The following is a 24,428-nucleotide window of genomic DNA, read 5'->3' on the forward strand; positions in this document are numbered from 1 at the left end:
GATTGTTTATCCAGCGTGTTATGGCTGACAAACGGACGTAAAGTGAGTGTGACTAATCTGAAGTGCAGAGAGGAGGGTGGGAAGTCTAAGACTTCATTCTGCACTACATCTAATTTCCTAGTGACAACCTTGAGTATCGCCTTCTAATTTGATGCTGGACCTATGCCAAGCGATCCATATGACATCACTGAGCTGTGCACGCAATTTTCAAGCATTTATCTAATTGGTCAGAAAGGAGTGGAAAACATTCCATTTTAAATGCCCTCCACCTGGTTTCTGGCAGACTGGAAAGTTGAAGTCAACCCCACTATATGCCGCCTTGACAGAGGAGAGATTATTAGAGACTTTCAACATTTAACCCCATTTTTGAGGAAGTTACCATGTTGATGGATGTGATTAGCCTGGTTGAGACTGTATATTTGCAATTTCTAAAACCTTTTGCCAAAGTAGCGCAAAATAAATTACTTAATAAGATACAGAATAGTGGTATTAGAAGGCAGATTTTGGGCTGGATAAGAAGTTAGTTGCAAATTATAGGTGAAAGATTATTCTTAACTGCAGTAGTTCTGTGTAGAAATCAGTTACTAATGGAGTTCTGCGGGAATTGATATTAAGATCATTGTGCTTCACCAGCTTTATTAATGACCTTGATGAAAACATAGCTGGGGTGAGGAGTTGGGTTGGTGGGAGTTTGGGCGCAAGAGTGTCGGAGTACTTTTCAGTAGATCATGCAAAGAAAGATCTGTGATTAGATGAGAATATTAGAAGAAAAATAGATTACAGGCGAGATGTGATGGGATATACATCTGTATTTGGCAGATGGATATAACTTTATATAGAGGAAGGATAGTGTTATTGGGGAGGCAATGGCATAGTGGTATTGTCGCTAGACTAGTGACCAGAGGCTGAGGGGTAATGCTCTGGGGACCCAGATTCAAATAGTGGAATTTGAATTCAATAAAAAATCTGGCCAATCACCATGAAACTATTGCTGATTGTTGTAAAAACTCATCTGGTTCACTCATGCCCTTTAGGGAAGGAAACCTGTCATCCTTACCTGGCCTGGCCTACAAGTGACTCCAGACCCACAGCAATGTGGTTGACTCTTAAATGCCCTCTTAAGTGGTCTAGCAAGCCACTCAGTTGCAACAAACCACTACAAAGTCACAAAAAAGGAATGAAAGTGGTCTGACCACCCAGCGTCGACCTAGGCACCGGAAACGACAACGGCAATCTCAGTCCTGTTGACCCCCTGCAAAGGCCTCCTTACTAACATCTGGGGGCCAGTGCTAAAATTGGGAGAGTTGTCTCACAGACTAGTCAGAACCTGACATAGTCATCCTCACGGAATCATACCTTACAGATAATGTCCCAGACACCACCATCACCATCCCTGGGTATGTCCTGTCCCACCAGCAAGACAGACTCAGCAGTGGTGGTGGAACAGCGGTATACATTCGGGAGGGAGTTGCCCTGGGAGTCCTCAACATCGACTCTGGACCCCATGAAGTCCCATGGCATCAGGTCAAACATGGGCAAGGAAACCTCTTGCTGATTAGCATGTACTGCCCTCCCTCAGCTGATGAATCAGTGCTCCTCCATGTTGAACATCACTTGGAGGAAGCACTGAGGGTGGCAAGGGTGCAGAATGTACTCTGGGTGGGGGACTTCAGTGTCCACCACAAAGAGTGGCTCGGTAGCACCACAACTGACCGAGCCCTAAAGGACATAACTGCTAGACTGGGTCTGCGGCAGATGGTGAAGGAACCAACAAGACGGAAAACCATACTTGATCTCATCCTCACCAACCTGCCTGCTGCAGATGCATCTGTCCATGACAGTATCGGTAGGAGTGACCACTGCACACAGTCGTTGTGGAGATGAAGCCCTGGCTTCACTTTGAGGATACCATTCATCGTATTGTGTGGTACTACCACCGTGCTAAATGGGATAGATTTCGAATAGATCTAGCAACTCAAGACTGGGCATCCATGAGGCACTGTGGGCCATCAGCAGCAGCAGTTGGGGAGGGTAGGGGCGAGGAAGTGGGCAGGCTATTTCAATTCGGTAAGTTAGGATGGCAGGTGGGGATACATACAAGCTATGTATGCATTGAACTAGGCTAGTGGTCTAGCATTTAATCATCCTGATAATATAACCTAGTATAAAATAAAAACAAAAGATGCTGGAAATACTCAGTAGATCTGGCAACATTTATGGAGAGAAACAGAGTTAACATTTCAGGTCAAGATGACCTTTCATCAGAACTGAAGAAAGAAATGTAAGAGTTTTTAAGTCTGTGGAAGCGGAGAAGCGGCAGGAAGGAGAAGAAAACCCAATCCAAGGATCCTAGAGAGCTGAGGTTGCTCAAGAGGCACTTGCTCATTGGTATTGTCACAGCAGCTGTGAAGCACTGTATCATGGTTCTTTGTAGTTGATCCCTAAACACAAGACAGTAAAATGTTACCTTCACATTGTTGAGTTCATTCTAATTTTTTTAGCCATTATGCACCACACTGTGAAATATCATAGTATTTGTTTGTATACCAGAGGTAAAGATAAAATTGAGCTCCATATTGTCAGGTTTTTCAGATATACACTATTCAGGTACAGCAAATATTTAGGAAGTATCCTGTCAATAAGACATGAAAAGAAATCAAAACTGTGTACATCAAAGCTTTATTCATTTTTTGCTATTTTAAAATGAACTTTTGCTGAGGCAATGTTGGCTGCTACAAGCTATATGACTCAAGATTGGCCATCTGTTCTGGAAGCTTCTAAAACAGATTACAAGAACAAAACAATTCCACTTTCATCCTTGTGGAATCTCACACCCCATTGCAAGATCACATTATAGTCATGAAACTAGAAGGCTAACAGACTAATTGGCTCCCCATTTGGGATGATATCAAAGACAGATACACCAAAACTCATTATCCCTGAAGAGATATTAACACCACCATTTCACTCCTAAGGGAAACAATGGATTTTGGCCAGAAGCACAGAAACTGCTTGTGAGGCTACAATTAATTCATTAATGGGCCACATCACATGACCCCCCCACCCCCAATGTTTCTAGCCTTTTGGACCATTTTACTATTACATTTCTAACCTCACAACTCAGTCTGCTAAATTAACAGTAACAGAAAAGACCTCCAGCAGATCTCCCAGCTGACCAAGCAGCTGGCCACCATGTCACAACTTCTCGAAGCCTATTTGATTTTAAAAGTCTCTGGTCATTGCTTGCCAACTGGTCTAAGCACAGGAATCCCATTGTACTACATCATTTCAAGGATTTTTATGCTGCTATCTCCAACCAGGGACTCATCTGAACTAAATTCTGCCCTCTGGACTTTAACTTTCTGGACTCCGGAAACCAAGCGAACTAATATTCATTTCTGTAGTTCTCTTACTGTTGTAGTCCATAGTTGTAAAAGACCCCTCTTTTCTATCCTCCCTTACTGTGGTATGTGTGTGTGTGCAAGATTGCGAACATCATCCTTCTCAGGATTTGAATGTGAAATAAACTAACCTCATGAATTAATCATAAAGAACGTTTGCTGTATATTAGTTATGAAATTGGATCACAGAAACTGAGGGTTTGGGAAAACACGCCACAGCCTACTTTAAAATAATTTTAAAACACCTCTGCTTATGGACAGATGGCGAAAGGATGAAGAAGTTCAGTAGCAGAAGGAAAATGAATTGTTGGTCTTTATTGCAAGGGGGAATGGAGTATCATAGTAGGGAAGTCTGTGCAGGGCATTGGCGAGACCACACCTAAGCCAGGATTTTCCGGTGGTCAGGTGGGTTTGGTGGACAGTCCTGGGAGCAATTGGCACCGACCGCGATTTCATGCTGGCTAGCCAATTAACAGCCAGCTAGCATGAAACGCGCAGTGCAGTGCTCAGCACTGCCGGGGTGGGAGCGGGAGGAGTGCGAGCACTGAAATTCGTGCATGCGCACGGGTGCACGCAGTTAAAGCTCCTTGAGGCAGCTCTGTGCATCTGAAGATTTTTAAAATTAAAAACTTAAGCAATGTTAATAACTGTCCCCTCATGTACCTCTGTCACTTTTTATTTGCTGTTGGAATCTTCATCCCACCTGTGGATGAGGATTCCTAAAAAATCCAAAGGCTGCTTGGCCTTTTTGTCTGCCTGCCAACCGTAAGAGCGAGTGTGCCATGACGTCAGGACGCTCGCCCAACATCATCGCATGCTTGTTCAGGTCAGGCACGCACCCGCCCGACAAGTGCAATATTCTGCCCCTACAATATTATGTGCAGTTTGGATTCCCTTACTTACGGAGGGATAAACTTGCATTGGAAGTGGTTCAGAGAAGTTTCATTAAGTTTATTCCTGGGATGAAGGGGTTGAGGAAAGGTTGAGCAGGTTGGGCCTATACCTATTGAAGTGTAGAAGAATGAGAGGTGATCTTGTTAAAAAATAACTTTAAGGGACTTGACAGGGTAGATGCTGGGAGGATGTTTCCCCTTGTGGGGGAATCTGGAACTAGGGGACACAGTTTAAAAATCAGGGGTCTCCCATTTAAGACCGAGATGAAGAGAAATTTCTTCTCTGAGTGTTTGGAATTCTCTTCCACAGAGAGGAGTGGAGGCTGGATCATTGAGTATATTCAAGGCTGGTTTAGACAGATTTTTGATCAACAAGGGAGTCATGGATTATGGGGCAGACAGAAAAGGTCACAGTCAGATCAGCCATGATCTTATTTAATGGCAGAGCAGGCTGGAGTGGTTAAGTGGCCTACTCCTGCCCCTATTTCTTATGTTCTTATGTTAACCTTCACCTCAAGGTGGGTTCGTGGATTAGGAAATTGTGAAAAGTGCGATTAAGAGCTTTTATTAATAACCAAACTAATACAATCCATTACATGCAGTGTCTATGAGATCGACATCAAGATTCCAGAAGCATAGAATTCAGCTGGTGAGCTGCCTACTTTCACCGGCCACAGTCATCCTGGTCAGATAATATAGAGTTCCTAAAGTACACCATTGCAGTTATATAATTAACTATTGGAATCAAAATATCATTACCTTGTATTGATTGGTTAGCTGCTTAGTGGTCACCTTGTTTAATGGTTAAGTCAGCTGCTATCATTCAGTCCACACATCAATTTCCTAAATGTTTACTGCATTCTGGATGTTTTACATGCATGATTCTCTGTAGCTTTTAGTTCCTTATCTCTTCCAAATCATTATTGCAGAAGGAAATTATTCTCTATATCTATAATATAGAGTCCATGCAGAAATTAACATTTAATTCTTGCAGCAGCCGCTGTTGTGCTGAAAAAGCCTGTTTGGTACATTTGCATGTCTATCTGAAGTGTGTTTAATTGAACAACTCTATACTACTCTTGCTCAATGTTGTATAATTCAACATAATGCCAACTAGTTTATTCTATTTAATAATCTATATTTGACTATCTTTGCACATATTTGATAACAGGTTATATCTTGAATATAGCCCACATTGATGATGTTGGTTTTTAGTATTTTGATCATATTTTCCACGAAATTTTATAGTAAATTGATTTGCAATTTATCAGATTATTTCACTGTTACAGGTTCTGGATAAGTTGAATGGACCACTATTTGTATTTTTTATCTTAAAGGCAAAGACAACAAAATGAGCATTTTTATATAAATTGTTTTTTTTTTTAAGTAACCAGCATCATTGTGATAAAAACGATACATACACACTGGCTGTTCTTTCTCCCCAGACAAAAACAAGTCTACCAAATATTTTCACTTCATGAATATTATTGATCAGTCATGAGATGAAACTTAATCTTCAATTAAAAATGTTGCATGAAATTCTGTTTTACTCAATTGTAGAATACTCATGCTCAACATTGGACTGTTGGAATTGCTATAGAAGTCATTTTATATTTTATGCAAAATTACTAGACCATCATCCTAGAATATTGTAGCACAGAATTGGCTGCTCAGGACCACATTTCATCGAAGGTAGATGGAGTGTACTGTATTTCAAAGGTTAATAATATGTTATGTTAGCAATGTTACAAACCGCATCACATACTAAGTAAAAAATCTGTACCCTAGGGTCAAAGACAAAAAAGACTTGATGCAGGAAAACTACGTAAAGAAGGGGAAGAAGCAGCGAGGCAACAACTAGATATAGAGGAAGCAAAGTATATGGCACAGAAGAGAAAAGAGAGCCTGGAACAAGCTAGAACCCTGCTTTTCTATCAGACTGATAGAGTGAAAGGATTTAATGTACAGTATGAATTTTTTTGTTTAAATTTTATTTAATTCTTTTTAATTTAAAAAATCTTTAATAGAAATGTTATCACTAAAGATAATATAAATATAATGGATTTATCTTATATTGAAATTTTGCTTCACGATTGTAATATGATCCTCTTCTAATAGTCTGTCACAACAGTATTAATCTGTAGTAACTGCTCGCAGTCTTCAATTGATTTGATTTCAACATCACTTAACTGTCATATGTATCATTTTCATTTATTTAGGGAAGCAATAAGTTACATACCTTGTGCAGTATTCCTCATGTAACGCACAAAGAAGCCTAAGCTGTCAAGGATGAACACAAACAGGGTTTGATCCCTTAGGTGTTTTTAGATGTCATGAAGCTGGGACATGGGCCGTAACTTCTGAGCTCCAGGGCAGTGTGTCTGGAGGGTACCCCAAAGATGCACAAGGGAACCATCCCCGGAAGTTCCCAGGTAATGATCCCATGGCAATTGCCTGGGAAGTTCAAACTTCTGAGAGGCAATTACCCTGCACTGGGAACCCTCTGAAAATGCAATTTAAATCGCAAACTTCAGATGGTTCTGTCTGTGTTACAGCAATACTTACCCAGAGACAGAAAAATTAAAACTACTTCTAGCTTCTGAGTAACTATAGTACTGACCCACCCCAACCCGCAGGACTCTCCCTGTCCCACAGTACTCCCCACATCCTTCCCACCCTGATGGGACTTCCCCCAGGCCACCTCACTACACCCCCTCCCCCCCCAATTCTTTGGCCTCCCATGGGACTACACCCCCTCAGCTCCCCACCAATCCAATCCCCCATGGGGCTCCCAACCCCCACCCCACCAATACCCTTCAGCCAACTCCCCACCCCCAGGCCTGACCCGACTCCTGCCCCCAGGTCCTGCCTGACTCCACCTGCCAGGACCAACCCAGCTGACTCACCCCCCCGCCTCCTCACCCCCACCCCAACCCCCCCATCACTCCCCCCCATCACCACCCCACCCCTCCACACTCCCCCCACCACTCCCCCAAGGCCTGACCCGACTCACCCAACTCTGACCTACTTACCTTTTCCTTGGCTTGTCAGAGACCTTTAAACTTAGCTGCTGTAAAAAAGGGGGCGTGGCTTACCTGCGACCGAGCTGCCCTCGACTGTTGCCTGGTAGCCGCTGCACTATGCAGATCTCACCCAGCTTGAGTTGGAAGCTCAGGCAAGATAGAAGCGGCTGTATTTTGAGGTAGGTAACTACGAGCAGAATGGCAATCCAACTCACTTGCCACTCTACCGAAGTTACAGGCCATGATATTTCCTTCTTGTGACATACAAAGGTGTAATTCTTGGTTGATTAATTGGGGGAAATTTAAAATGAGGCTAACAGCTTAGTGCCCCCTGGGATTCTACTGCCTAAATGCAGAATAGGATGTTAACCTTCCATTTTCAGCATCTGGCTGGGACACCTATGAGATAGCAGCAGTGCCTGCTTTAATTGCAGGTTGGGCCCCCTGTGATGTCCTTGAGTTTGACTGTAAATTCAGACTGAGGCCTTAGCATTGAGGAATAGTGGTGCCTCGCCTGCCAGATTGAATCTGTTGGAAACTACTTTGAGGAACAGCAGAGTCACATGGTAATTATTTCAGGTTTCCTTATGAGCCATGAGGTGCAGGGTGCTCTTCTGGCTCCACAAGGAAACCTTGCGCACTCCTGGCCTGGCATTTTCTTCTTAAAATTTCAGGTCATGGCCTTTCATTAGCTCTCTTTCTCTCTCCACAGAAGCTGCCAGACCTGCTGAACATTTCCAGCATTTCCTGTTTTTATTTCAGACTTCCAGCATCCACAATATTTTGCTTTTTATATTACTATTTATTGTATGCTATCTTTCCATATTAGTCATCCCAAAGTGCATCACTTTCATGTCACCTGCAAACTTTATAATGTGGCTCTCTGCAGTCAAGTCTAGGTTGTTTATAAAAACTGAAGATACTAATTGAGTGGTGGTGGTGGTAGGAGTGTCAGATTAGAGAGGCCAGCGGGACGAGGGATAGAGAGGGAGGAAGCTCTGGGGTGTGTCTCAGATGGGCTGAGGGGACCCCCAAAAGGAGGTACCACCCACTTCCTGCCCAACAGCAGCCCACACAGTCAAAGCTGCTGGGCTGTGTATGTAATTTTCCCTATGTCACAATCCATGCCCTATACTTTAGGCTGCATTTTATCAGCTGAGTGGGGACCCTGATGTTGGAACCAAATGCGGGTTTTGAGGCCACACTTGCTGGCAGGGAGACCTGCTTGGCAATCTTACTTTGGTGACCTCCTAATTAGCCGTCTATGAGCCTGCCATTCAATTAAGGACATGGTTTCAGTAGAACTGAATATCAGGCATGGTTGTATAACTGGTGTACAAAGCAATCCTGCCTGTTTCACATCCCTGGCCAAGTTTTAATTTCATCCTCAGTGTCTTAATGCTTTCCCAACTTCTACACTGTTGCAAAGGGAGGTGCTGGGGTGTAACTTTTGAATCGTTATGAATAACACCACAGGAGATGTTTGTGTGGTAAAGATGTTTGTTGGGCATAAAACTTCTGGAAAGAATACAGCAGTGATTCATCAGAAGACCTTAAAGGGTTAAATTATGAGGACAGGCTGCATAAACTTAGCTGAGTTCCCGCATTTATAAGGATAAAGGATCATCTAATCGAGGCTTTTAATGTGATTAAGGGAGACAATAAGGTAAATATAGAGAAACAACTTTTCTCTCGGGAGGTCCAGAACAAGGGTGCATAACCTTAAAATTAGAGTTGGACTGCCCATAGGTGATGTCAGGAAGTACTTCTTTTTCTCACTCACTAAAACCTGTGGATGCTGGGTCAGCTGAAATTTCCAAGACTGCGATTGATATATTTTTGTTAGTAAGGGTATCCAGGGATAAGGACTAAAGGTAGGTAAATGGAGTTGAGGTACAGATCAGCCATAGGAACAGGAGTAGGCCTTTCAGCCTGTCGAGCCTCCTCCGCCATTCAATTAGATTGTGGTGGATCATCTACCTCAATGCCACATTCCTGCACTATTTCCATATCCCTTATGTCATTAATCTCCAGAAATCTATTGATTTCTGTCTTGAATATGCCTAATGATTGAGCTTCCACAGCCCTGTGGGGTAGAGAATTCCAAAGATTCATCACCCTACTAGAGAAGAAATTCCTCCTCATCTCAGTCTTAAATGGCCTGCTCCTTATCCTGAGATTATGTCCCCTGGTTTTGGACTCACCAGCTAGGGCAAACATATTATCTACATCCACCCTGTCACTCCCTGTAAGAATTTTGTGTTTCAATGAGGCCACCCCTCATTCTTCAAAACTCTAGGAGTCTAGGGGGCATAATCCAAAAATTACAATTTATGAAACACTTCTACATGCCAGGGGTGGCGAAGTTTGGAACTCTCTTCCACAGATGGCAAAGGATGTTTGATCAATTGTTAATTTTAAATCTGAGATTGATAGATTCTTATTAACCACAGGTATTAAGGGACATGGGGCAAGGAATTATGAGGTCACAGATCAACCATGATCTTATTGAATGGCAATATTCCCTCAGGCATGAGGGAATAATAGCTTTCTCCTGTTCCTATGGGTGGACTTTTCCTGTCCTGCCCACGGCGGGTTTCGTGGCAGGCGGGAGCAGAGAATCTGGAGAGAGGCAAATAATCGGATTCCTGCCAACGTAAAAACAGTTTGCAATTCTCCCAATGGTGGGTTGTGTATCCTGCTGACTAGTGAGATGAACACCACTTGCATTCATTACCATCTCATGAATGCTCATTAAATATGCTTCTCACTGGAATTACGTGGCACCTTCTAATCTTGCGTCACGCCAGTGGGAAATCAGGGGGGGAATGATGGCAGGCAGAGGGGAGATCAAGGTGTGAGAAGCTGGAGCTGGACAAGGGAAACAAACACTGAAATGCAAAGGGTGGATGGGATACCACATGTATGCATGGGAGGGGATGCACACAGACTCCGGAATTGGAGTGTTAGTGTGACACAAGAGGGATGGATCGCACAGAGAATCATTAAGTGGGAGGGGGTGGGAAGGGAGACAGTATAGTGATCAGTCATGAGAGCAATGGGGAACATTGAAAGCCAAAGTTCTTGGTCTGGAGCCAGCAGGTCGGAGTCAGAGAGTAGAGTCATTCCTTAGGCTCACAGTCAGGAGTGAGAGAGTAGAGACAGTCCTTGGGCTCACAGAGGGAGAGAGTAGAGAAGGTCCTGGGGAACACAGTCAGCAGTGAAAAAGTAGAAATAGTCCTTGGGTTCTGTGGACTTCACAGTCAGTAGTGAGAGAGTAGGAATGCAGCAGGCTATGCCTCAAATCTATGCATAGAATGCACATTGTACTCCCGCTCCAGGGTGGGGCAAGGGCTTTGTGCTCAATTGGGATAATATACAGCTTGGGATGCAGGCCGTTTTCACAGTCCACGTCCATTGACTTTACTGGATTTGTACTGGTCTGCGGGTGGGATGATAATGGTTATGGGAGGCATCTGCAGCCTGTATTGGGGAAAAACATAAGGTGTGGCGGGGTATGTGAAGAACTCTTGCAGGGGGTCTCCTCTGAAGGTGACCATACACACAGCCTCGAGATGGGGAGGGATGAAGTCTACATGGGCATGGGCATGTGCATGTCAACGATGATGGGTTCAGGGGGGAGGGTAGAAATGTTGACCACAACAACAGTGGGATCCAGTATTGCTGGGTGAGGCTGGAGGATAATAGGAGGGAGCTCTACCTGTACATTGGGAAGTTCCAGGTCAATTTGTGGACCATGAGAGGGGAAGCATCAAAGTTGGTCTAGAAATAATAGTGTAGGATCACCAAGTTGCATACACAAAGTAATGGCGCAGTTTAAAATCAAAAGTAGACACAAATCTGCACAGGAGGGGTCTGAGGCAGTCTGGGAGGAATGCACTGCTGGACTCAGAGGCCCTCTCTGAGGGCAGCCTCTTACTTGTTAGTGCCACAAGATTAAAATTGAATCAAAGCTAAGAGAAAGTAAGAAGACTTCCTTGAAAAGCTAGCCATTGGAACCCTTGTTTATTGCCACACAGTAACAGAGAAATGTAGGAGTCACTGACTTAAAAATCACAATTGTTCCATTTCAACATTAACACAAAGAAATGTGAAATTTGGGAATGCAGGCAACTGTTAAGGAGGCGCAGGTGCTTCATATATGGCATCTCATCAATGAAAGACTTTCATCTGCTTTCCACAATTGGCATGCATAATGGGCCAAAGGGCATCCAGTCATTAATCATGCTAATCAGTATGACAGATCTGAGATTGGAGCACAGATATAGGTCAGGTTGTGCATTTAAACCTTCTCCAAACACAGAGATTGAGATGTTAATTCTCAGGAATGACTTTTTGGTCACCTCGATGCATCTCAGATACAAAGCTGCATCAGCAACAAGGCTAGTAAGGCAGAAGCATTAGAGTTAGATGCACTAGACCATTACAGTTGCTTTTGGTTCAAGATTCTGAGCATCACTGTTTTTACGCATTATTCATTAATGCCTTGAATTTATCATTTCAGAGAGAAGGACAAAACAATAACGGATCCTGGGCTAAATGCTGCTTTCTTGAGAGTTGTAATAGAATGAGGAGGGGACAGGACAAGTGACGCTGAGCACAGCTTCAGGTGGAGGCCCCACCTAAGGTCCAGGGCACAAGGGAGCCACAACAAGAGCATGAGGATCAGGAGGATAGACCCATACCATGGAGGCCACTCACTAAACCAAGGGCCTACCAAAGAAGACTCTTATCTGCATATGAGTGAGAGACAATGCCGCACACATCTGCGCTTGTCCGGAACTCTGCTGGATCACATTTGCTGTTCTTTGGGAGGAACTAACATCCCATGGAGAGGGAAGCTATCACCTGCTAGTGGCCTTGAAGGTCACTGTTGTGTTCAATTTCTTTGCCCTGGGATTGTTCCAGGGATCTACAGGAGACCTGTGCAGCATCTCGAAGTCCACCACACATAGCTGCATTAAAGAAGCCACAGAGGCCCGCTACAACAGAGCATACCAGTATGTGAGGTTTACATCTGATGAAGACAGGCTGCGAGATTCATTGAGTTTGCAGCTATCTCAGGCTTCCCCAGAGTGCAGGGTGAATCGACTGCACCCATGTGGCTTTGAGAGCTCCATGTAATCAGCGCTTAATGTTTATCAACTGTAAAGGGTTTCATTCCATCAATGGTCAACTGGTGTACAATCATCACGAAGCACATAGTGCAGGTTTGTGCCAGGTACCCTGGGAGTACCCATGATTCATACATCCTGAGTCACTACCAGGTGTCTCAGATATTTGAAGGGCCTGAGCATCTACAGGGATGACTGCTTGGGGTTAAGGGGTACCCACTGCAATGCAGGCTCATGACTCTCATGTATCAGCCTCAGAGAGTCTCGGAGGAGAGGTACAACGCAGCTCACAGCTCGTCATAGTCTATAATTGAGCTGACCATTGACCTCCTGAAGATGCGCCTCCGATGTTTAGACCGCCCAGGTGGGGCACTGCAGTATACTCCAGATAGAATCTCCCGCATCATCGTTGTGTGTTTTGTCCTTTGCAACCTGGTGCCACAAAGGGGCGATCCCTTGCCAGAGGGAGAAATGAAAGAAGATGAGAGCTCCTCGGAGGATGAAGAGCAGGAGAGCCAGGAACCTGAAGAGGGAGATGAGGGTCAGCTTCTACAGAAAGATGCCATTGAGGAAACATGATGTGGAAGACATGCCTATGCCACTTTAATTGTCCCCAGATGCCAGGCGGAGTAAAGTGAAGGCAATGGGAGATGACCACATTTCTCCTGTCCTTTAAAGCCATTCCATTGCATTGAAACTGATGCCCAACCAGTCACATTGAGAGCAAGTTCAGCATTCAGACTTGCACCTTCTAGCCTCATGGTTCACCAGGTCATCATCTCTAAGAAGGTCAACGGTGCATCCTTTATGCACTCGCTCTGTGAAGTGAAAGTCAACACAACAGTGAGAATGCTGCATCAACTTACCTGTCGCCACATTATTGAGAAACCACAGCGGCCAGTGAGATGAGGACGTGGTTAGGAATATCCTCCTCCCATCTAGGTCTTGTCCTTTAGCACTACCACTGAGGAGACACAACTGTCGCTAATCCTTCAAGACTGCTGAGCTGCCCTCACACAATGATGTTCATGAGGAAAAAGAATTACAAAAGCATTAAGCATACGCTGCCAATAAAGCTTTTAACACATCTCCATGACATCACACAGGGGTCCAGAAATTATTTTTGGTGAGGTTCACATCATATGAATGTGAAGCTCACAAAGGGAGACTGTCACTGAGTGGGAGGAAAGCTAAACTTCGCAATAAGAGGATACATATGTAAATAATACAATGCCTTCAGTTGACCAAGCCATTCACATAAACATCAAATGTATTAACAGAAGTGCAATATTTATATACAAGATTGCACACTTGTGATCCAAAAATGATTTCAATATTTCCTAATTTTCCTAACCCTACCACTACACCTGAGAGCAGCCCTGACATCCGCAGCAGTGGTGGAGGTAGCCTGCTGACTGCTATGTCCTGTTGTCTGTGATGACCTTGGTGAACATCCTCTGATGGCCCGAAGCCTGGAGGGCCCCAGCATGATAAGGGTCACCTGCTTAGGGGCAGATGCACCTCCTCATCCTGAGCAGCTGGAGTGGATGGGGTCATAGGCAGCGGGGATTCTGATCATTTTGACACCTTTGGAGTGTCCTGAGTGGAGGCCCCAAGATGTCCGGCTGATGCTCATCCTCCCTGTGGGTGCGCAAGGGTCCCTCCTTGAGGAGAAGGGGCACCTGGAAGGGGAGTCAAGGTGCCCCTCTTCCCCCCTTGCCTAGACACTGATGGTTTCCACCAATGTGTGTGGCCATGGAGTCTGGGACCCAGCACAAATCCGGCAAAAAATGCTGGACCAAGGTCCCCATGGGGATCGGCAACCTTCCCATGGTGACCTTGAGGTGCTTGCATGTTGGAGCCATGAATCAGACAGAACACGGACGGACTGTTCCATCCTTCGCTCCAGTCTGCTGAGTGACTGTTGCATCTTTGCCTGATGTTCCGCCACGTCTGTCATTGCATCTCCAGCATTGTATTGGCAGCTGCTCACAGAAGCACATCATCTGACTCAAACTCATCAGGTGACTGATCTCCAGCAGCCCTCCGAGTGCCAGAGACCTTGGCTGTCCCTGCTTTCAACTGCTGCAGGGACCTGTCAGCGAGATGTTCTCCAGTAGATGACCCCGAGCCTAATCTAGAACTATGACCCACCGAGATGTGTGACTCTGCGCTGGTGGAGGGTGCGGGTGAGCGCAATGATGGTTCTTCAGTGGCTTCCTCAGGTTTCCGCCTCCAAGGTGGTCTGGGAGCTAGGGCTTAGGTTGGCCCTCCTTGTGTGCTGAGATCTGCTTGTGCTTATAAGAGAGAAGATAATTTTAGTTTATGAGCAGGCAGCTTACAAGATTGCCTGTCACTCACTCTGAATGTCAGAACGTGATGAACTCACGGAGGTTTCATCCAAACTAGGTTGTTGGGGTAAGCTAATTTCTCCTTCCCCACAGGTCAAGCCAGCTCGGCGGCATCCTCCTCTGATTTGGTGAGGGGTGTGATGTTGGCCATCCATTGTCTGGTTTGAGACCTTTCCCTTCTGTTTTGGGCCAACTTGGACTCTGTGAAGACAAAAGAAAGAAATGTAGTGAGAAGGAATTGAGCAGAGATTGGGAAACATGCCTATCCTCAGTGTGTAGTGAGCCCTCCCCAGAAGGGGCTGAGGATGGAGTGTGAGTACCATGATAGATGAGATGGTGGTGATGTGAAAGTATCCATGAGACAATCTGTGGTGATATGTGTCCCCTGCTAATGGTTGTGTGAGATCCCTGAAGAGAGTAGCCCTTTGAGTACCATGATGCCATGATGAGAGTTTGATATTGAAAGGAACTGAAGGTTAACTTGACGGAGCAGATTAGATCATTCACTCTCTTCCTGCACTGGATTGCATTGTGGCAGCAGTGGCCAGCCACACTGACCTGCTCTGCTATGGCCTTCCAGGCCGAGAGGTGAGGCTGGTGTGCTTTTTGGAGCCACCCCTGGGATAAAGGGCATCCCTATGTTGCCTTACTCCTCTGATCAAGGCTTGGAGGGTGTCGTGCAGTAGCCGGGTGCAGCCTCCTTCTTCTGGTTTCCAGCCATCATCTTCTGCTGCACAGACATCTCCAAAGGTCTGCTAGAGACGGCTAGGCTGGTGAGAGTGAAATATGTACACTCAGGTGTTTAAATATGGCACCTGGACCTTCGAGCCTGTTAGGTAACGGCAGGGCGGGCGAATCAGTTCTCAAACCACCAGGTGATCCTGTGAGATACTCGCCTGTGCATACTTAATGAGCTTCCAAACATGGAATTCCAACTAGTGGGAAACGCACTACAGAACCCGCCCGCCACTGCACTTAGTTTCAAAAACGGAAATTTTTAAAAATTCATTCATGGGATGTGGATGTTGCTGACTGGGCCAGCATTTATTGCTTATCCCTAATTGCCCTTGAGAACTAGATGGCTTGCTAGGCCATTTCAGAGGGCATTTAAGAGTCAACCACATTGCTATGGGTCTGGAGTCACATGTAGGCCAGACCAGATAAGGATGGCAGATTTCCTTCCCTAAAAGGCATTGGTGAACGAGATGGGTTTTTACAGCAATTGACAATGGTTTCATGGCCATCATTAGACTATTAATTCCAGATTTTTTATTGAATTCAAATTTCACCATCTGCCATGGTGAGATTTGAACCCGGCTGACAAGAGCATTGCCCTGGGCGTTTTGCCCTATGTTTCTAATATTAATTTTAAAAATAATTTAAGAAGCTGAATAAAAATTATTGGAAAAAAGCCGATCCATTGTTTGAAATTAGGTACATTGTACACGATCAACCTACACAATCAAAATCCAGTATGTGTCAAAACTCTGAGTATAAATATCTACTCTGAACCCAAGCTTTTGGGAAGGCTGAAGTGTTTGAGTAAAAATGTTAATATTATAAGATTTAGCTGATACATTTCATAATAGCATGATTAATTGTGATATTTTTAAGAGAAATATACAACTAAACCCAGAACTGAAAATTTACAAGTACCTGGCTGTCTGCAAGCTTAATTGGCTGCAGGCTTGTGCATATTTACAGTAATTGGATCTGGTGATCTAAAAGGGACGGGTTATCTTTATCACAACTCCATCTCTGTAACAGAATAATATACTACATGCTGTGAAATGTAACACTACTGAGATAGAACCACTGAACATCCATATTACCATGCACTAAAAACATGGGCGATCTCATAACTTATTAGAAATTATGAAGTGGGGTTTGAAAGCTGTAATTCAGTGTTGTGATTCAGCAGATGTGAATAAATACCTTGAATTTTTGCCTATTGACTAGAACCCTATTTGTGCTTGCAATTTATAACACCAATCCACTCTAAGCATCCATTACTCTACATATTTTATACACATATTTTTATGTAGGCTGCACTAATGCTCACAGAAGCCCTGAAAGAACAAGAAGCACAGATTGAACTAAAGAGAAAAAGAACAAATCTTCTCAAAAGAGAAGAAAAAACCCAAATGGAGGAATTGCAACTTCGAATTAACTTGGGTGAGGATGAAGAGTATCAAAAAATAATAAAACAAAAAGAAAAGAGCAAGGCCCTTGCTGTTTTTCATCAACAACAGTGAGTATAACATAAATTTCTGTTACATTATTGAAATAAATCTCTTTCCTCAAACAAAATGAAGCCTCATTCAGGAAAAGTTATATACAAAAAGGGAGTATGAAAAGAAACTTGCAAGGGATATCAAAACCAATACAAAAATTTTACAATTATATTAGGGAAAGAAGAATGATGGAGAGCAATGTGCACCCCTTGAAAACTGATAATGGTGATATTGTCAATGAAAGTAAGGAAATGGTAAATGTGTTCAGGAAAGAAAGGAGGAAGGATGGCAGTATTGTAAAGGGGAATATTCTAGTGCTGGAAAAAGAGGATGTCAATGATAGAATCTATTTGATTAGATATAAGAAACAATAGGCGTACCATTGCGTTACTGGTTGTATTCAATAGACCACCAAAAAGCAGGAAAGATACAGATATACAAATTTGCAGGGCAATTCCATTGTGGTGCAACATTGATAGAGTAGGGTTAATGAAGGACTTCAATTACCCTAATATAGACTGAGGCAGTAATATTGTAAAGAACAAAGAGGGGGAAGAGTTTCTGAAGTATGTTCAGAATTTTCTTGATAGACCATAAGAAATTAGGCCATTTGGTCCATCGAGTCTGCTCCACCATTCAATCATGGCTGATAAGTTTCTCAATCTCATTCTCCCGCCTTCTCCCCATAACCTTTGATCCCCTTACCAATCAAGAACCTATCTATCTAGGTTTTAAATACACTCAATGACCTGGTCTCCATAGCCTTCTGTGGCAATGAATTCCATAGATTCACACTCTCTGGCTAAAGAAGTTTCTCCTCATCTCTGTTCTAAAAGGTCTTCCCTTTACTTTGAGGCTGTGCCCTTGGGTCCTGGTCTCTCCTACTAATGGAAACATCTTCCCCGCGTTCACTCTATCCAGGCCTTTCAGTATTCTGTAAGTTTCAATCAGATCCCCCCTCATCCTTCTAAACTCCATCAAGTATAGACCCAGACTCCTCAAACGGTCAGTATGTTTCTGGCTCAATGAGAAAGGAGGCATTGCTAGGTCTGGTTCTGGGGACTGAGATAGGTCAACTGGATCAAGTGCCAGTGGGAGAACATTTAGGGAACAGTGATCATAGTGCCATAAGGTTTAGGTTAGCTATGGAAAAAGACAGTGAGCAATCTAGTGTAAAAATACTTAATTAAAGAAGGGCCCATTTTTGTGGGATGAGAACAAATTTGTCCCAGGTGAGTGGAATGAAAGATTAGCATACAAAACTTTAAAGGAATAGTGAACTGCCTTTAAAGAGGAGATGGTTCAGGTACACCCGAGCTACATTCCCAGGAGGGGAAAGATAGAGCAACCAAAGACAGAGCTTCCTGGAAGACAAAAGAGATAGAGAATAAGGTGAAGCAGAAAAAGGGTATATATGACAAATATCACTTTGATCATTCAAATGAGTACCAGGCTGAAAATAGAAAGCTCAGGCGGGAACTGAAAAAGAAAATAAGAGGCAAAGAAAAAGAGTATGAGAAGAGACTGGCAGTTAACATAAAAGGCAATCCAAAAGTTTTCTAGATGCATTATAAATGGTAAAAGGGTAGAAAGAGGAGGAGTGGGGCTGATTAGAGATCAAAAAGTACAGAGAACATGTCTAAGGGACTAAATAAGTACTTTGCATTTGTCTTTACCAAAGAAAAAGATGCTACCAAAGTCATAGTGAAAGCAAAGGTAGTTGAGATACAGGATGGGTTAAAAATTGTTAAAGAGGAGATATTAGAAAGGCTGTTTGTACTTAAAGTTGATAAGTCACCAGGATCGGATGGGATTCATCCAATGATGCTGAGGTAAGTAAGGTTGAAATCACAGAGGCACTGGATATAATCTTCCAATCTTCCTTAGATACCAGGTTGGTGCCAGAAGACTTGAAAATTGCAAACGTAACACCCTTATTCAAAGAAGGTTGTAAGGATAAATCCAGCAACTACAGACCAGTCAGTATAATCTCGGTGGTAGGAAAGCTTTCAGAGATGATAGTCTGGGACACAGGTGACATTCGCTTGGACAAGTGATGATTAATTAAGGAAAGCCAGCACTGAGCTGTTAAAATAAAATACCATTTGACCAACTTGATTGAGTTTTTTTGATGAGGTGTAACAGAGAGATCTGATGAAGGTAATATGATGTCCATGGACTTCCAAAAGATGTTCAATAAAGTGTCCTATAATAGGCTTGTCAGCAAAATTGAAGCCCTTAGAATAAAAGGGATTGTGGTAGCATGGATACCAAGTTCGCTGAATGACAAGAAACAGGTGATGACTGGTTATGAACTGTGAGGAGGTGGGCTTCAAGAGGATATAGACAGGCAGATGGAATGGGCAGACAAATATCAGATGAAATTTACTGCAGAGGAGTGAGAAATGATAAGTTTTGGTAGGAGGAATGAGGAGATGCAATGTAAAATGAAAGGTATACTCCTAAAAGAGTTCAAGAACAGAGAGACCGTGCCAGGGGTGGGGGGCGGGTGGTATCTGTGCACATACCATTGAAGATATTCAGGGCAAGTTGAGAAAGTGGTTAAAAAAACATTTGGGATCCTAGGCTTTATTAACAGAGGCAGAGAATATAAAAGCACAGAGGTTAAAATGAACCTTTATGAAACACTGGTTCAACCTCTACTGGAGTGTTGTGTCCGATTCTAAACACCGCACTTTAGGAAGGCTGTGAAGGCATTAGAGAGGGTGCAGGAAAGATTTATGAGAATGTACCAGGGATGAGCCACTTTAGTTACATGGATAGATTGGAGAAGCTGGTGTTGTTCTCCTTAGGGAAGAGAAGGTTGAGAGGAGATTTGATAGAGGTATTCAAAATCATGAAGGATCTGGATAGAATCTGTTCCCATTGGCTGAAGGGTCGAAAACCAGAGGACATTGATTTAAAGTGATTGGCAAAAGAACCAGGAGTGACATGAACAAAAACCTTTTTACATGGCAAGAGGTTAGGATCTGGAATGCAATGGAAGATAGATTCAACCGTGAATTTAAAAGGGATGTGGATAAGTACCTGAAAGGAAAAAGCTTGCAAGGCTATGGGGTAAGGGCAGGGGAGTGGAACTAATTGAATTGTTCTTGCAGAGAGTTGGCACGGACACAGTGGGACAAACAACCTCCTTCTGTGCTCTAACCATTCTATGATTCTATATGAATAACGATATTCTGTTAGTATTTACAGTAGAGGAAAAGGTTAGCATGTCAAACATCCCAAGGAAACTAATATTGAATCTGGGACAGGGGCTCACCAAAATTAACGTAAGCAGAATATCTGCCTTGAAGAAAATAGTGACACTAAGGAATGACAAGTCCCCAGCACCAGATGGTTTCCATCCCATGGTTTTAAAGAAAGTAGGTGAGAACATTGCAGGTGCCCTAACTATAATCGTTAAAGTTCTCTCGATTCAGGAACCATTCCTTTAGATTGGAAAACTATGGATTTCACCCCACTCTTTAAGAATGGTGAGGCAGGGGGCTGGATTTTATGCCCCTACTGGTGATGGGTTTACAAGATGAGGGGTGGGGGGCCATAAAATGCCATGGGTGCCATGGGAATGATGGTGCAGGTGTCCAAGAGTGGTATCACAGTTAAATGATCTGTCTTCTGACACCACAAACTGGTAGCAGTTATAATTCCGACCTGCCACCTTACCACAGATTTGAGAATCTGGGTCATTAAAAATATCTTCATGGATGTTTCCATTGAAATACGTGAACACATTTGATACCAACCATTCATAATTTTTCTGAGCAGTACCTTTTATGAAGAGATGTCTGTAAAAGCAGTTCACACTTGTAATTTAATTTAAAAATGATGGTGCCCAACTAATTTTTTTGATGCTAGGATAAAGGAAAATGAGCATCTAAAAGAACAGGAAAAACAACAATATATAAAGGAAGGAGAAGAAATCAAGAAATTAGCAAACCTGTATCAATGGGAGCTCAATAAAATTGAACAACTAAAGAGGCAAGAGAAAAATAACAATATGATGAATCATAAGGTGGGTATAATATACTTTAACCATAGGAGTTGAACAACATCTGGGTGGCTTGTTATTGTGGTACACTTTATCCTTGATTTATGATATGAATTTTCTGCTTTCTGCCTTTGCCTCAAGTTTTGTTTGATGCAACTGTTCTTGTATGGGGTAAGATTACAAACACCTTGGTTATTGTAGCTATTTTAATTGTACTTGAAAACAATGGTTCAACTAGAAGAAAATTCCTGCATATCACAATTAGTCAAATATTTTCACCAAATATAGGCCTGGATTTTCTGATCAGGTATAAGTCCAAGGGAAATGATGTGGTGCAAGAATTGTACTGATCCGCTAGTGGTTTATTGGCCTTGCTATATTTTTGGGGTCAGTTTCAGTACCATGATGTAGGTGAGCACCTGTCATGGAAAACATCTGTATGCATGTTTGTTGCTTAAAGACCTTTAGCTTTTTTACCTTTATTCATGGGATGTGGGCATCACTGGCTAGGCCAGCATTTATTGCCCATCCCTAATTGCCCTTGTTCAGAGGGCATTTAAGGGTCAACCATTGTTGGTGGGTCTGGAGTCACATGTAGGCCAGACCAGGTAAGGACAGCAGATTTCCTTCCCTAACGGGACATTAGTGAACCAGATAGGCTTTTATGTCAATTGGCAATGGTTTTGTAGTCATCATCAGACTTTTAATTCCAGATTTTTTTTTTAAATTCAAATTTCACCATCTGCCTGGGTGTCTAGAACACTAGTCCAGTGACAATACCACTATGCCACTGCCTCCCCACGAGGAAGGTGTTGTAGGTTCGAAATTTGAATCAGTAGCATAACTGAAGCCAAATGTCCTCCTAAGAGTGTGTACTACATGCTGGCTACTTCTGGCATGTGCACCATCTTGAGAAGGGTTCTCGCACAGGCGTCCCTATGAGCACCAGAAGCATTAGAACTGGCAAGATCATGATGTCATACAGCCATATTGAATTTGAACCATGCAAATCCATTCATATGTCACTCAACAATGACCAACATTCAGTTGCAAAATGAGCCCTGCATCAATGGACCCATCAACAAATTGCAAACAAAGTGCTTTTTGATTACTGCATTTTGACAAAAATCATGTCTGGAAGGAGAGAAGAGAATTGTTTGTTTTCCTGATGGACTCGTACAGATTTTCTGGAAAGATATGAGATGTAGCAAAGGGGTCTCTCTGGTAGTGAGTGCATCAGGAAGAGCAACCTGATAGAATGGAAAAGTGTGTAAACCAGTTAGAATGGTGTGAACAGCATCCTGCTTCCTTTGAGACAATGCAGGAAGAAGTTTATTGACTATGTCAAGTCAGTTAAGATAGAAAAAATATGTTTATCATGCAACAGGGTGCACTTTGAAACACTACCCTTCAAATGGAAATGTTCCATCACTAATATCCTTGCATTCATTCAAACCAAATGGCTCCTACTATCTAATATAGCCGCATGATGCATGCACATGTTCAGATAGCTACATTGGCTTTTGTGCTTGAGAATCATTGTATGTCACCCTCACACTTCTCATTGGCTGTAGTAGAAAACAAAAGGGAAATAACATTTCTAGGAAAACTCAACCCTCTATTGAAGCCCTGGAAATCTTGGAAGGGTAGTCTTAGAGGGTGGGGTCTGTGGGCAGACTATCAGCAAGTTCATGATTACCTTCTTCTAATTTACCTTCTCATCCTATTCTCTCATTTACTGACCAGGCAGCATATATTGAAGCCCTTTGCCTTGCCAACCTTTCCACTGAAACCATGTGAAGGCTGTTCAGAAAGACATCATTTTAACCTGTCTTTTTCTCTGTAGTTTGCCATAAGGCAGCAGACTCTGGCATTTTGTTTATGTATTTGTTTATGGACTAGGCCATTCATTTATAGCCCAGCCCAAATTGCCCTTGAGAAGATGGTGGTGAGCTGCCTTCTTAAACTGCCCCAGTCCATGTGCTGTAGGCAGACCCACAGTGCTGTTAGAAAGGGAGCTCCAGGATTTTGGCCCAGCAGTGGTGAAGGGACAGCAATTTAATTCCAAGTCAGGATGGTGTGCGACTCAGAGGGAAACTTGGAGGTGGTGGAGTTCCTGTGCATCTGCTGCCCTTGTCCTTCTGGGCGGCAGAGATCACGCATTTGGAAGGTGCTGTCAAAGGTGCCTTGGTAAGTTGTTGCAGTGCATCTTGTTGATGGTACACACTGCTGCCACTATGTGTCATTGGTGGAGGGAGTGCATGTTTATTATGGTGGATGGGGTGCCGATCAAGCAGGCTGCTGTCTTGGATGGTGTTGAGCTATTTGAATTGTTGGAGCTACACTCATCCAGGCAATTGGAGAGTATTCCACCACACTCCTGAATTGTGCCTTGTAGATGGTGGACAGGCTTGGGGAGTCAGGAGGTGAACTACTTGCCACATAATTCCCAGCCTCTGACCTGCTCTTGTAGCCACAGTATTTATATGAATAGTCCAGTTCAGTTTCTGATCAATGGTAACCCCCAGGATGTTGATGTGGGGGGTTCAGCGGTTGTAATGCCATTGATTGTGAAGGGGAGACGGTTAGATTCTCTCTTGTTGGAGATGGTCATTGCCTGGCACGTGTGTGGCACAAATGTTACTTTCCACTTATCAGCCCAAGCCTGAATATTGTCAAGATCTTGCTGTCTATGGACACAGACTGCTTTAATAACTGAGGAGTTGCGAATGGTGCTGAACATTATGCAATCACCAGTGAACATTCCCCCATCTGACCTTATGATGGATGAAAGTTCATTGGTGAAACAGCTGAAGGGTCTAGGACACTACCATGTAGCGATATCCTGCGACTAAGATGATTGACTTCCAACAAGCACAACCACCTTCCTTTATGCTACGTATGACTCAAACCAGTGAATAATTTTCCTCTTGATTTCTATTGACTTCCGTTTTGCTAGGGCTCGTTGAGATCATACTTGGTCAAATGCTGCCTTGATGTCATGGGCAGTCACTCTCACCTCATCTTTTGAGTTATTTTGTCCATGATTGGACCAAGGCTACAATGAGTTCAGTAGCTGAGTGGCCCTGTCGGAACTCAAACTGAGCATCAGTGAGTAGGTTATTGACACTTGATAGCACTGTCAATGACTCCTTCCATCACTTTGCATATGATCAAGATTTGGCTGATGGCCGATTGGATTTGTGCTGCTTTTTGTGGACACAATGTACCTGGGCAGTCTTCCACATTGCCAGGTATATGCCAGTGCTGTAGCTGTACCAGAATGGCGCAGATAGTTCTGGGGCACAAGCCTTCAGTATCGTTACCAGAATGTGGTCAGGACCCATTAACTTTGCAGTATCCAGTACCTTCAGCCATT

At 43.4% G+C, this 24,428-nt stretch overlaps 1 protein-coding gene across 3 annotated transcripts in view; it reads left to right on the forward strand.

Annotated features, from left to right (window-relative positions):
• Positions 1–24,428, forward strand: part of ccdc173 (coiled-coil domain containing 173) — a 69,657-nt gene that overhangs the window by 19,659 nt on the left and 25,570 nt on the right. For all 3 annotated transcript variants that reach the window (XM_041200409.1, XM_041200407.1, XM_041200408.1), the window contains 3 exons: positions 6,083–6,256; positions 16,849–17,054; positions 20,917–21,073. In XM_041200409.1, the coding sequence (XP_041056343.1) occupies positions 6,083–6,256; positions 16,849–17,054; positions 20,917–21,073 (537 nt within the window). The remainder of the gene's footprint in view (positions 1–6,082; positions 6,257–16,848; positions 17,055–20,916; positions 21,074–24,428) is intronic.

The sequence above is a fragment of the Carcharodon carcharias genome, chromosome 12, assembly GCF_017639515.1.
Source record: "Carcharodon carcharias isolate sCarCar2 chromosome 12, sCarCar2.pri, whole genome shotgun sequence".
Lineage (NCBI taxonomy): Eukaryota > Metazoa > Chordata > Chondrichthyes > Lamniformes > Lamnidae > Carcharodon > Carcharodon carcharias.